The 13,785-nt window shown below is 35.7% G+C and overlaps 1 protein-coding gene across 2 annotated transcripts in view; it reads right to left on the bottom strand.

Moving 5' to 3' along the window:
- Nucleotides 1-13,785, bottom strand: part of herc3 (HECT and RLD domain containing E3 ubiquitin protein ligase 3) — a 34,168-nt gene that overhangs the window by 4,540 nt on the left and 15,843 nt on the right. The window contains exons 12-23 of one of the 2 annotated variants that reach the window (XM_032562590.1): nt 11,735-11,846; nt 10,473-10,662; nt 10,172-10,335; nt 9,587-9,700; nt 9,464-9,487; nt 9,280-9,381; nt 7,949-8,119; nt 6,471-6,614; nt 4,605-4,771; nt 2,879-2,945; nt 2,283-2,365; nt 340-523 (exon numbers count right to left, since the gene is read on the bottom strand). In XM_032562590.1, the coding sequence (XP_032418481.1) occupies nt 340-523; nt 2,283-2,365; nt 2,879-2,945; nt 4,605-4,771; nt 6,471-6,614; nt 7,949-8,119; nt 9,280-9,381; nt 9,464-9,487; nt 9,587-9,700; nt 10,172-10,335; nt 10,473-10,662; nt 11,735-11,846 (1,522 nt within the window). The remainder of the gene's footprint in view (nt 1-339; nt 524-2,282; nt 2,366-2,878; nt 2,946-4,604; nt 4,772-6,470; nt 6,615-7,948; nt 8,120-9,279; nt 9,382-9,463; nt 9,488-9,586; nt 9,701-10,171; nt 10,336-10,472; nt 10,663-11,734; nt 11,847-13,785) is intronic. The other variant, XM_032562591.1, reaches the window with a different exon arrangement.

Genomic DNA, 13,785 nt, shown 5'->3' with positions numbered 1-13,785 from the left:
TCTTGGAGTTGTAGGAATAAGCTGCCATTTATGTTTCCTTAGTTTTCTCATGTTTTTCTTCATTAGGGAGGTAAGCTTTTGTCATTTGGTTTATTTACTTTCAATTAGGTAAGTTGGGTAATATTCAGATAGTTTCCATTTGTTTGTCGTTTTCGGCATTATAGCTCACTCTGAAGCCATATGCTCCACTTCTTGTAACATCTCAATCAAAAATACATCTTTTTAAAATAAATAACATTATAAAATGTTCAACTTCGTGTGTGTCGTCTGCTTGGGATCTGAAGAGGATGGATCCTTCATGTTGTGATCTGGTATCCATAGACGGGTCGTAACACTGACCTTTTCCATCTCCTCCCAGTTGTAATTGTTGTTCCCGACCACCATGGCCATCAGCTCAGAGGGCTGGAACAGCGACAGGATCTCCCCTCCGCACACTTTCAGGAAGCCGGCGGAGAAGGCCGAGTACTGTTCGCTCACCGAGTCGGAGAACACGTAGCGCAGGTAGGCCTCCACAAACTCCTTCCTGAAACACAATCAGGGCGAGTCGTTCAGCTGCCTGAAGCTTCTGCTTCATAGGAACAGAGCGTTTACAAACCATAAACGCTCTGTTCCTCCGTCACCGTGTCTGCATCTGGGTGTTCATATTGTTTTCATAGTTTTCTGCAGAAGAACATTAATAATAAGCTCAAGGTGAAGCTCTTTACATCTGAGTGGCGTTCTTTAAGCAGCTTAAATCTGTAATCTGTTAGGCTGAAACACTGCATTAAATTCAATGTTTACCTGCGACTCTAAACTCAAGTCGTAAGACCTCGGAGTAAAAGGGCCAGACTAAGATTAAGAGAATAAAGTCAGAATTAGCTAAAGATGCAAAATTACCAGAAGTCGTAAAATTTTAAGGAAAAAAGTTGTTTTAATGAGAAAAAAAACAACTTTGAGTTATTAAGATCTGACATGACCAGTTCTCATAATATTACCACTTTATTTTGGTAAGTACATAAATACGGTGGTTTGATTCTTCTAAATAGACACAGTAATTGGAAAGACCTAATGCCAATAATAATTTGATATGACTGTTGTCCCATTAGTTCAACTTGATTCTTGTATTATTTTGATTCTATTTTTGAAATATTGCGACTATTCTCACAATATAACTACGTCCTTGTATTATTGCCACTATCTTACATTATAACCAATATTCTCACATTATTTTGACTATAGTGGTTTTATTCAGACTATTCTCAAATTATTCTGATTATCCTCGCAATATTACAACTGTATTTTTGTATTATTACAACTTCTCTCGCATTATTTCAACTTTATTGTTCTTATTCCTACTATTATTACGACAACCCTTGTATTATTATGACTAGTCTTGTAATAATATTCTTGTAATTTCAAAATTTCAAAAACCAACATTCTTAGTCTGGCCACTGTGAAACTAGCAGCAGTTTGAGTCAAAATGACAAAGAGAAGTGGACCTTTCACTTCTGAATGACGTAAAACGAAATAAAATAAAGTTTTGGAGTGGCCTAGCCAAAGTCCAATTCTGTATTGTGACACATCATTCATACTGAATATGAGGCAATTATTATTCACACAGATGATCCAGGTAGGTTTGGATAGATTTTTTCTAATAATAAATAAAATATTTTAGAAGTTCTTTTTGTATTTACTGAGGTTATTTTTCTCCAAAAGTAAGATTAGTTTTATCAGAAACATTGAAATCTGTGAAAAAAAGCATAAATAGAAGAAAACAAAATTTTTACAGCGCTTTTACTTCTTAAACCTGAAACGCTTGCGTTAACATCTCCTTCTGTTCAAACTAATAAAAAAATCTCTGACAAAGACTCAGGGATATTTTTGAAGAGGTCACAGTGACCCTAACGTTCGATTCAATTGTTCCTGAGTTTAACACTCAGCGGCTTCACATCATAGGAGAAAATGTCACTGTGACCCATCAGAGACGAAAAGGTAATGTTTTATTTAACTGCATCGGAGATAACGTTAAAAAATATATTCTTGATATGATATGGTATGTATTGGGATCAGTTCTTCTAATTTTAAAACGGACTGAACTGAATTCATGCATAACTAAAAATTATGTTATCTTTTTTCAAAACGTTAGGTCACGTTTGTGGCTCTGGCTGGACTAAGAAAAAAAAGGTATTTCTGACAACTGAAAGCAAAAGCATGCAGGTTGCCAGATGGACCATATGGACTGTTTGGGCTGAAATATTAATATTTATTATTAACAAAGCTCTTAGTTAGCAGAGTTGTGAAACCTGTTGTTTTTGTCCACAGCGATGCTCTCTCCTCCAGGAATCAGCTCCTTGATTTCTGTCATCCCGTAGTTTTCCCTGGTGATCTACGATGGAAAGCAACATTGATTCATCATCAATAAATTTGAGAATACTCTGACCTACACAGAACCCGTATAGTGATTTTGAGGTAGAATGTAATCAGTAAATAAAAGGGAGGTAATGATCGATCCCTGAGGAACACCACAAATAAGTTAAGCTACTAAGAGTGTCAACAATTGTCTGTGGCAGCAGCAACAAACCCAAACATGTCTGCTACACCTCTAATCCACAGAACTAAATCAGCCATCACAAAAACAAGAAAGTAATTCTCTTGTCTAAAAAAATTTTTAAAGCTGTATTTTATGCATTCATGCTCACATAAATGCATGCCTACACACATAAATACATAAAATGCATGTATAAAATGCCTACTTCTTTCACTAAAGTATTTTGTATAAATTGACTGTTGCAGAATCAAAGACAACTGTATTTTACACAATAGAGAGAAATTAAAAAAAACATAATTATTCCTTTTCCAATACCAAAATCAGCTAAAACATTTATGAGAAGTTACACACAGCAAAGCTGAGAAGAAACGTCTCTTCTACGTCTCCTCCTTCATAGTCTAGAAGTTGCTGAAGACTCCTGGAAAACAGAAAAATGGTTATTAAGGACAAAAAAAGAAAACAAACACAGTCCATGAAACATATAAATAACAATTTAACATGTGGCTGATTATAACCAACAGTAGCAAGCAGGATATAACGCAGCGGGAGTGTGCTCTTTAGTTTTCCTGCGAGCAACACGTAGAAGATTTATTTCCAAAACACAGGAGACACGGAAAGAGGTCAAACAGTCTGACGACAAAGAGGCTAATTAGCAAAATGGGACGGATGTTTATTCCTACTGAGGTCATCATGAGCAGGAACTGCAGCTGCTGTGCCGCATTGATTCTGGAACATTTCCACCATCTACGTCCTCCAAAATGACGTTTCTGTGGCGCTGAAGGCTGTGCAGGCCTTCTCCACGCAGATAACGTCAAAATCAATAGTTATATGAGGAGAATTATGCTCTACAGAAACACAGACATCAGTCCTCCCAGAGCAACATCCACTTTCTTACTTTAATATAAATAAAGAAATGAATGTACGCATCTGTAACACGGTTTTATTTTAACAATATTTTAGATGTGAAGTTTTGTCAAAATGTATTTTTTCTTTGAATTTATTTTGTTTAGTCAAGAAGTTGTTTGATTGGTGTATCAAGTTCTGCTCTTGACGGTTGGTGGTTACCATAGCAACCACCAACCGTCAGCTCCTCCCCCTTTTTTCTGTTGCCGTTGGTAACTGTGGTATGTATTGGGATCAGTTCTGCATTTTTCTTTACAAGTATTATATTTTGATATATATATTAGATAAATTTAATCATATACAGTGCGCCATGTGAAATTTTGTAATGTTTTGTGTATGTTTATATCTGGTTTTAATATTGTACATTTTAGCTATGTTTAATTTTAGAACTCTTATCTGCTGCTACCTGCGGTTAACTGCATGTGGAGCCACTGCTCAGCTTAGGGTTATTTATTGTATTTTTTTAATAATATGGGGCAGAAGCTAAATACAGTGAACCCAAGTGAGTCTGTCGTGAAATCAACTTACTGGTACCGAGACGCAGAAGTTTTACACAATAAGCCGGGACTGTCGAACCATTTTCATTTTCATTATGAAGATCATGTTCTCAAAGGGCTGATTGTTCCAGAATATATTGAAAAAACCTATTAAACTGTTAAAATATTAATAAAGTACTTCTTAAAATAAAATAATATTGAGCATATTCTCACACTGATCAGTTTGCAATTGTTTTTGTTATTTTTTGCAATAAAAATCACAGAATTTGTGGTGCTAACTTAGAAATATTTGCATTTCTGGATAACAGTACGTGTAACCTTTTGACACTCACCATGGGATAGGGATATGAATCACTTAAAGTTAGCATCACTTAAACCCGATGTTTTTGACCATTTTTGTGGGAAATTTACAATGAACTCACAATAGAAAATTAAGAGCAAAAAAATGTGGGGATCTCTGGATAAATTTTCAAAATATCGCAGACAAAAACAGCAAAAAGCTAAAAATTGCTCTAATATTTAACCACAGATCTGTTATCTGAAAGGCTCTATTCATGTGTTTCTGTGGAGTCTAGACGGCCACATTTGGCCCCCGTGCCTGGAGTTTAACACGTGTGTAACAAACCGTTTACAGTGGGAGTTGTGTCTCGGTTTGAAGCATAAAAAGTGGAGCGAACCTGGCTTCTGTTGGCGAGAGCTCTTTGAAATCGTCCAGTGAAGGCGACACGTCCAGCAGCTTCTTGTAGAGCACCAGAGGAAAGTGCAGATCCACCACAGTGGAGTTATAGATGGCCAGACCGCAGACGATCCCGATCAGATGAAACCAGTTCTGCTCCACAAAACACTGGGAATGCAAACACATTTACACAATACTGAAGCTCACAGACTTGTTTTCAGCTGAACGAATGTGAGAAAAACAAAACATCTGGAAACTTCCTCTTATTTCACATCATCAGATTTGAAATGTTTTTCTTTTTCCATATTTCTGTCTGAACACTTGAAAACCTGTCAGAATTGATTCAAATTTAAATCAGTTTGTTGGAGAGTGCATTTATTGTATTGTTTATCATTTATGGTGATAAATTTCTTCTGATAATAATTCTGATTTATAGTTGTCATAATAAATTCCCGTTGGAAAAACAAAAAACAGCTGCCGTAATGTCAGGATTGTTAGTTATTATGTTTCCCACCGTTTGTTCAATGAAAGCATAAAAAATAAATAAATATGATTCAATGTTAGGTTGGAATATATGGGCTTAAAGGTTTTGTTACATTATTTTGTGGTACTATTGTGATAAAATATAAAAGTGACGATATGAACTACTTATTGCTCCTTTATTTTAGGTAACCGTACGGCTGTTACTGCATGTTACAGCAATTTCAGCCCCACAAACCCAAATACTGCCCTTCAGAAACATTCCCATTTTAAATACATTTTTTAGGGCACCAGTCACATAAAGCAGTGCGATTTGAATCACTAAACTGCACATGGTAGCTTCACAGCTTTACCTCAAGATCTAATAAGGGTCAAAGTTCAGGGACATGTTCCCTCATGGAGGCGCTTGTTTTGTTCCCACAGATCACCTCAAATAACAGCAAACATCTGCCTGCATCAAGGTTACTATAGTTAAATAAAACAAGCAAAATAATGAAAACTGAAATTCAGAAAACATTTTTGTTAACTGAAATAAATAAAAACGGTAATTAATAGGGGGAAAACTATAACTAACTGGAACTACAGTATATTGTGTGTTTATAAACTTAATTGAGACATACTAAAATTATAGACATGATATTTTTGATTTTGTGCTTATGAATCCATTTATTAGTCTTTCAAACTGATGTGAAAATGATTTTTCTTCCACCTCCACACCTCACAAGCAGTTTATGTCAGCTGTGGGCAAAACGTGGAAATCCTTTCTCCTATGGTGGCAAAATGGCGACGGCAAAAGTTTGGAGAAAACCTCAGTCAGTTGCTTATTCAACAACTGAATACAGTTTTTTTTTAATTGCATCTTCTGTACAGTTTTCTCTACCTACACAATGTATACATATTCACAATACAATACTTTGACATTTTTTAATTCTGCACCTAAAAATTAACCAAAAATGAAGAAAAAAACTAATACACACTAAACAATATTTGACTAATAATAACTGAAAAAACTAGCAGACACACTCTAAAAAATAACTGAATTAGACAAACAGAAAGACAAAATGAAATAAAACTACAATGAAAACCTAAAACTATTATAAACCTGGCATGTATGAATCCTGTTGATCATTTCAAGGATCAACAAAAGTTTAAAGCTGCAAATATTGAACATAAAGTCTAAAAACGAATTCAACTTTATTCTGTCCACTCGATCCACCTGGCCTTGTTGTAACGCAAATTATAAAACTTTTATATATTATAAAACGTGAATTACAACAGAAAAGGCGGAGTGCGACTAACCCACACAGCCGTGGTAAACCCTCTGCTGTCATTTTAATCTAAAGTCCAATGTTTGGATTTGTGTAAAATCAGGTTGATTCCTGCTTACCTTGTCAGAGAACCACAGCAGGTTGGAGTCTTTATAATGAGTGAACATCCCATAAACAGGATCCAGAAGCTCCTTTAGCAGCAGCAGGAAGAACTCTTTAGTTACGCCGCCTGCGTCTACAGCTTCCTCGCCATCAAAGATCACCTGGAGGGAGCAGATAATGAAAGAAAGTGAGTGTAGAAAGGGTTGCTACACACTTTCTATGTATTAATTCAAGACTTCAATTTTCAGTTTTCTCTTTAAACAAGTACAGCTTTAAAAATTTGGAACATTGTGAAAAAGTTTAGTTTTTGGCTCTGCAGGAAATGACCCTTGTACAGATTCATTAGAATGAAATATTTCAAGAGTTTATTTCTTATAATTTTTTTTAAAAACATTATTTTTATTTTCTTTTGTTACATAATACAGAACAAAAAAAAGAACATGCACATAGAAAAGGAACAGAACAGTGACAGCTGACTTCTTAATACAATTTTAAGGTGTTTAGTTATTCTAAAGGTTTCTAAATAATGTCCATTTTTCCTGCAGTTCTTCACCGTTTGATTGTTGTTGTCTTAGAATGCATGCAAAACAATTTCTTGTAATTTGACCGATTATTTTAGTAATTGATTATTCTGACGATTAATTAAGTGATGGAAAAAAAATTGGTTCACTGTGCAGATTTTTCATTGAATCACTTAAGCGTAATTTATACAACACCTGAAATACATGAGAAATGCAAATGAACAAATAATTCAGTTACTTTTTCAGTGAATGCCAAAAAAATGTCTAACATAAAAAAAATTTTCTTTTATTAAACTTGAATTTGGTGAAGCTAAAATGCCACTTGGGTAGAAAATATTCACAGCAATAGAAAGGTTTTTATTTATCGGAAATGCAAAATGTATCGATTCTTTGGTACAATTTTGGTGTAATTACTGCTCTAAGTATGTTGTTCTTTCAGTAATTTGCCTGTTTTAATCTGTATACTCCATTTAACAATTAATAAAATACTTTATTAGCTAACGATTATTTCAATAATTGATTAATGGTTTCCACCCAACTTACAGTTAATGAAAGAGCAAAATTAAGTGTCTCAGAAGATTAGAATGTACTGAAACGGCTGTAGTATATTCACAGAAAGTTGAGTGGAAGGAAAAAGTGTCATAGGAAAAAATGCAATAAGAACAGTGACTGGAGAGAAATTCTGTCAAGAATTAAAATTGTCATGAATCTGTATGAGTTTCACTTTCTGAAATGAATTGACAAAAAATATTGGACTTTTCCATGATATTCTAATTTCTGAAGCTGTACTTGTACTTTGGGAAAACACAGAAGTAAATAAGGAAGGATCAAAATGAAGACTGGCTGGACCGGGGTGACTGAAAGCAACTTTTAAACAATCAAATGTTGAACAAAGTCTGCTAAAAAGGAACATTTTCCAAACGTATTCCCGTATTTTTATACCACTGAGATGCAAGAATCAGGGATCTGCTCACCTTGAGGGGCTTCTTGAGATCCACATCAGAGTACATGGTGAGCTCCCGCAGCGTGTCACTGACTAAATGGTTCCTGCGCACATGCAGCACCAGATATGGGTTCCTAGCAAGGTGGGGCTCCAGCGTGAGCAGCATGAAGACGTTGTGCAGATTTGCACCGCTGACGGCCATCTTGGCAAAAGAAGAGATGAATAATTAGAACAGCAGAGTGGAAAACAGACCTGCACTCAAGTATTAAGTTGTTTTTTTCTCTCATTGAATTTCAAAGCAGATAAAGATTCTTTCTCCCAACTAATTTTCTTCATTTTATACAAACCTGTAAGAGTGTGACTATAAAGGCTGAGTTATGGATGCACTTTTAGAGGTTTGCAGTCAAACTGATGTGAGCCCATATATATTTATGAACAAAGAATAGCATTTACATCTCAAACTCGCTCGATGTGTGTTCAGACAACACTTGGCTCTGTGTGTGTGCTTGTAACTTAACAAATTAATGTAAATGAAACATCAACTAGCAAAGCAAAACATTATTAAACGAATCGGAAGGATTTAGGAAAACAAAGTAAACTTAATTCAATAACCTTCTGAATTTTGCATCTTAATAATATTTAGTTAAACATACAAATATGCTGACTCAACACTGTCGTTTTTAAGTAATATGTTTTTAATTTAGTTTACTTATGAATGTGACAAGCATTACATGGCTTGTCTTCTGTAATTACATTTTTAACTGAAACAGAAAAAAACCCCATTTATTTAACTTTGCATGTTTGCTGTTTTAAAGGAAAGGTTTCTATTTTCTGGGTTTGGTTAACAAATTTATTCTCAGTATAAAATGATGATTTGGGTCGCTTTCTTTCAAAACACTATATTCAGCCGAGTTGGCTTTTCAGTAAAAGTCTGAGCAGACGTGGTTCTAATTACTAAAAAAGACAAAGACTCTCTGTTGTACTTAACATTTTCCATTGCAATAAATGTCTGTAATAATTTTGCCATGATTACAAATAAAAAATCTATCTGCTTCAGCCAAATTTGGACGGGTCAAATTTGCATCTTTTGAATTACAGTTTGGCGGTCATACAAATCAATCCAAGGGCCAAAAATGGCCCCCGAGCCACACTTTGGAGACCCCTGCATTAAGTGTTGTCAGTAATGTCTTCCAATAAAATTTCATTTTCTAGTCATATTTCCAAATTCCTGACAACTTTTAAGATTTAACACAAAACCACGTACTGCCCTAGCTTAGCAAGTTTTCTGGGGGACGACCCATCATAAAAAAGTCTGATTATTTGGTGCTTGAAAACTTTTGCACAGACTTAAGAGGCTCTTACCTGCATTTGCAGTTCAGCATCTGTTTGCAGCATTGTCGTCTTGGCTTGGGCGTTCAGGATGAACGGGAAGGCACAGAGGTTCACTGAGGGAAAGTCGTTCTGCTGGGATCGCAACATTCACAGCGTTACAAACCCAGCATGAACGCGACTGATTTAAGGTTTTTAATGTTCAAAATCAAAATACCTGTGAGGGGGAGGAGCCCATTTTCTAGGAATCAAAATAAAACGGGACAGAAAAATGTCAGGATTATGCATACTTTGCGAATAATCGGCATCAGACAACACAGAAATGCGACGCTGCGCTCACAATCTCAGCTTTAGTCAGAAACCATTTGAGGTAGTCCTCCTGGATGTCCACCAGGCTGCTGATGTCTGGGATATAAAAGCGACTGTACTCCACGTGATTCGCCCTTAAGTTTACCTGGCAACACAAAACGGGTCTGGGCCTCAGAGCGGTAAAACATTTTCTCCTCAGCTCAGGCAGAACGTAGGACAATAAATCAACAACAATATACAATCACAGAAGACATATGATCAATATCAATAGATAGAAGACAGAATATTCAATAATGTAATACTATATACTTTTAGATGATCATATTGTATTATGACTTTATTACCAAATAATAACATTTTTCATTGCAATCTCCTCTTTTGATTGTAAGAAAATATGTAACATTTTATTAATCACATCAAATTTGATCTTATTCAAATATTTCTTATGGTTTGCAGCAGTTCCTTTGGGATTGTTTATGTCAGAAACTTTTCTATTTGTTCAACTTGTATTTATATTTTTTAAATGAAAAACAGAACACATAAATTATGATGAAAAATTTAAGATGAACATTTTTTGGGACTCTGGGATTCTTTTCCCTCATCAGCCGATCCGTACCTTGTGGAGTTTCTCCAGCAGCTGCAGCGTGGCCAGGAAGTAGTTATCGTAGAAGACGGGCACCAGGATCGTCTTGCCGCCCGTCAGCATGAACACAACGATGTGTTTGTACATGTCAACCATTCTGGTGAAGAAGCTGCCGTCCATAAAGCACCACCAGTTATCTACGGGAAGAAAACATGACCAAAAAGCAGGAACACACTTCAGCTTTGCCCGTTAAAGCCGTTCAAATGACTTCACAGATTACCCTAAAAGAAATTAGGGATTATTTGGTCGCAGTGTGTGCATGGAAATATGATACCCAATACTTTGCTGGGGTTGGCGTCTAGCCGGAGAATAGCCATTGCCAGGGGAATAGTGAGGCGGATGTAGTTCTTGGAGTCCTGCAGGGCGGGGTACTCGGACAAGATGAGGTAGATCCTCATGGCCTCAACGTCCGGTGGCGAGCGGGGTAGTTGGGGGATCAGCAGGCTCTCAAAACTCTTGGAGGCCTCAAAAACACACATTTATTACTTTTAATTTATAAATCAGACTTTTAAAAAGCTGCAGAGGGAACAGGAAACACTTTTAAGGCAGCAGGACTTTAATGGTTCTGGACTTTTGCCTCTTACCACTGATTGCAAAGTCATCTTGACATCATTCAAACAATCCCCAACCTACAATTACTAAACCATAACCGGCAGTGATGAGTCAGAGCTGCCGTTTCTTTTTTAAGAGCGGCGGCAGAACTTGATCCAAAAACAAACTCTAATACACATGCAGAGGAACCCTGGGAATGATGCGTTACATGGAAATGGTTCTTCTCCAGCTTCCAGTAGGGAAACAGGAAAACTTCTACCTCCAGAAATCAGTGAGTGAAACATTAATGGATGCACAAGCTGAAACAATTAATCGGATCAATTGATTATTGAAATAATCTTCAACTCATCAAGTAATTGATTAGCTGTTAACTGGAGTGTACAGACTCAAAATAAGGCAAATTACTGAAACAACATATTCAGAGCAGTAATAAAACCAAAACTGTACAAATATACATTTTGCATTTAAGGTTAACTTAAATGTCAACTTTAATAGACAAAAAAATATTGAAAGTCATTAAAACATTTAAATACAAACTTACAATAGCCTGTGCAGAGAATTAAATGTGTATTTCATTATTTCATGATTCCTGAAGTGAATAATTTTATCTGTCAAACTTACCAATGAAAGTCAAACATTCAACTAAACCTTTATATCTTTTATTGTACATTTAGTTCATAACTGTATTATGTATTTTTATGTAACTTTGTTCCTTTTGGCCCTCCATAACATTTAGACACTGTTAAGTGGAAAATTTTTCTGGGCATTTCCTTGTCAAGGGAATTATTTTCTTGTAAATAAGTCAACTTTTTAATTAAAATTCTGCTTTTGTACAAACCAAACAACCTCAATGACAGACAAAGGAATTTTAGGGTGACATCATCACCAGATAATCAAACTGAGATCAATGTGATCCAACAGAAAAACAAACATTTTTTATTCAGTCAATCATTTAAAGCTGCATGTTGATCTGTGGTTTATTACCTGTTCCAGGAGTCCAGAGAAGGCCGGTTTGCTGAGAACCTCAAACAGCGTTCTGACCGAGTTCAGATCAATACCCGGGATCTTTGGGTTGGTCTTGAAGTGAGTGTCATCACTGCAAAGACAAAAACATAAATAACTGATACCACTGTAATTCAGAAGCAATTTTTCAAGAAAAGAAAAACAAAAAGCTGTTGAAATTATAAACAAAAGGATGTAATTTAATATATTTGTCACCTGAGAGTTAAGTTCCCTAAATGTTTCTGCAGTTAGATTTTTAAATTCTTAATAAGTATAATAAAATAAAAAGCAACCAAAACTTTCTACTTGACAGTGGAGAAGCCATTTACAGTAAAAAACCTTCTAAACGCGTTCAGAGTAAAGGTTGAATTTATCCTCAACACATCAGATGTCATCCTGTTGAGACCAAACACAAAGCAGATGCAGCAACAGCAGCAATCCGGGTCGGACCAACGAGCCACGACTTAACGACTCTCCGTTTAACGAGGAAACACCAGCAGGTCAGGCTGCCAAATACCACAAAAAGGCTGTTTTTCTCCACAACGTCACTCTAATTACGTAATTTTCAAGGTATTGGGGCCGCTGTAGAAAGAAAAAAAAGGAGGATAAAATTTCTGCCAAAATCTTGAGAAATTTTGATATTCATCTATGAAATTTTCTAGAAAAAACTTGGAAATTTCTCAGTTTTAATGTAAACAAAAAATCCACTTTTGAAATTCCAAGGTTTTTCTTTAAAAAATTCTGAGATTAATCTAAAAACTTCAAACTTTTCAAGCTCAGAAATTTCCACCTTTTTATAAGAAAAGTTCTGAGATTAATCTACCATTTTTGAGCTTCTTTTCATGCAAATCTTTTACTTTTGAAGCTCAGAAACTCTTTTGTTTTTTCTAGAAAATTTCTGAGATTGATCTTGCAAATTTTCCAATTTTGAACACAGAAATTTCCATGTTTTTTCTAAAAAAAAGATTCTCAGATTAATCTCTAAATTTCTTTGGTTTTTGGCATAAATTTACTCCCTTTTTTCTAAGTACAATGGCCTTAGTAATAGTCCCAGTAATAGGACTTTTTTTTAAAATAAGGAGTGAATTAAAAGTGCAAGGTGAAAAATTGGGCAAACTCTTAGCCAATAAATGAACAGCTTTAAAGCAAATTCTGGGTAAAACTAATACAATAAAAAGAAGGCTGAAGGGTTTCACTTAGATAGTGCTATTTGAAGCTCTACTCTTCTGAATCCCCTGCAGGTAATACCATAATGTATTCTTTCCCTCACAATTTTGATTTTTCAAAACTTTGCAATTAACCTTCAGAAAGTTGAGTGATGTACCAACTACCAAAGACAGAGTATTAATAATAAAATTGTTAAAGAATGCAAAATTTGTGAAATAATTAAGTGTAGATGAGCCGGAGGTGTGAAGCAACCGGCTGGTGTCCATCTTTTATAAACCAGCTGTGAATCAGCAGAGAAACCCGACCTGTAATCCCTGCAGAGTATTGTTGGCCTCATGAACCCGCAGAGGTCTGCTTTCCACCCTGCTGACCTCCTGAGCTCTTTCCCAGAACTTGATAAGTAAACTGCTGATAGGTCAGCCTTAGAGAACCATGACCTCCACTCAGGTTCACAGGGAAGAAGGAGCACAAATCGTCCTCAAACTAAACCAGATAACATCTTTCCCCACTACATTCTCACTTTTTCTTTGCTGAATAAGGTTCTGTAAGATGAGTAAAAGTATGCAGTGTTCAGTCCAATGAACAGCTGTTTTGTTTACACATAATAAGAAGATATGCATTGACCCCAGTGATCTGTGGGGAAGCAGAACGTAGCGTTTCATGTTCTAATTTAGCTTGCAACAGAGGAACATACAGCATAAATAACTCTCACATCTAAGGGCAATGTAGAGACCAATAAACCTAAAAGTCATGGTTTGAGACTGTGGGAGTGCACTTGTGTACTTGTGCACCCACAAGTGCTTGAAGAGAACATAAAAACGTGAGATTCAAACCCAAAAGCTTCTTATCTTTCTCAATAAACAATA

The sequence above is a fragment of the Xiphophorus hellerii genome, chromosome 5, assembly GCF_003331165.1.
Source record: "Xiphophorus hellerii strain 12219 chromosome 5, Xiphophorus_hellerii-4.1, whole genome shotgun sequence".
Taxonomy (NCBI): Eukaryota; Metazoa; Chordata; class Actinopteri; order Cyprinodontiformes; family Poeciliidae; genus Xiphophorus; species Xiphophorus hellerii.
This window is presented reverse-complemented; position numbering and strand designations above follow the sequence as displayed.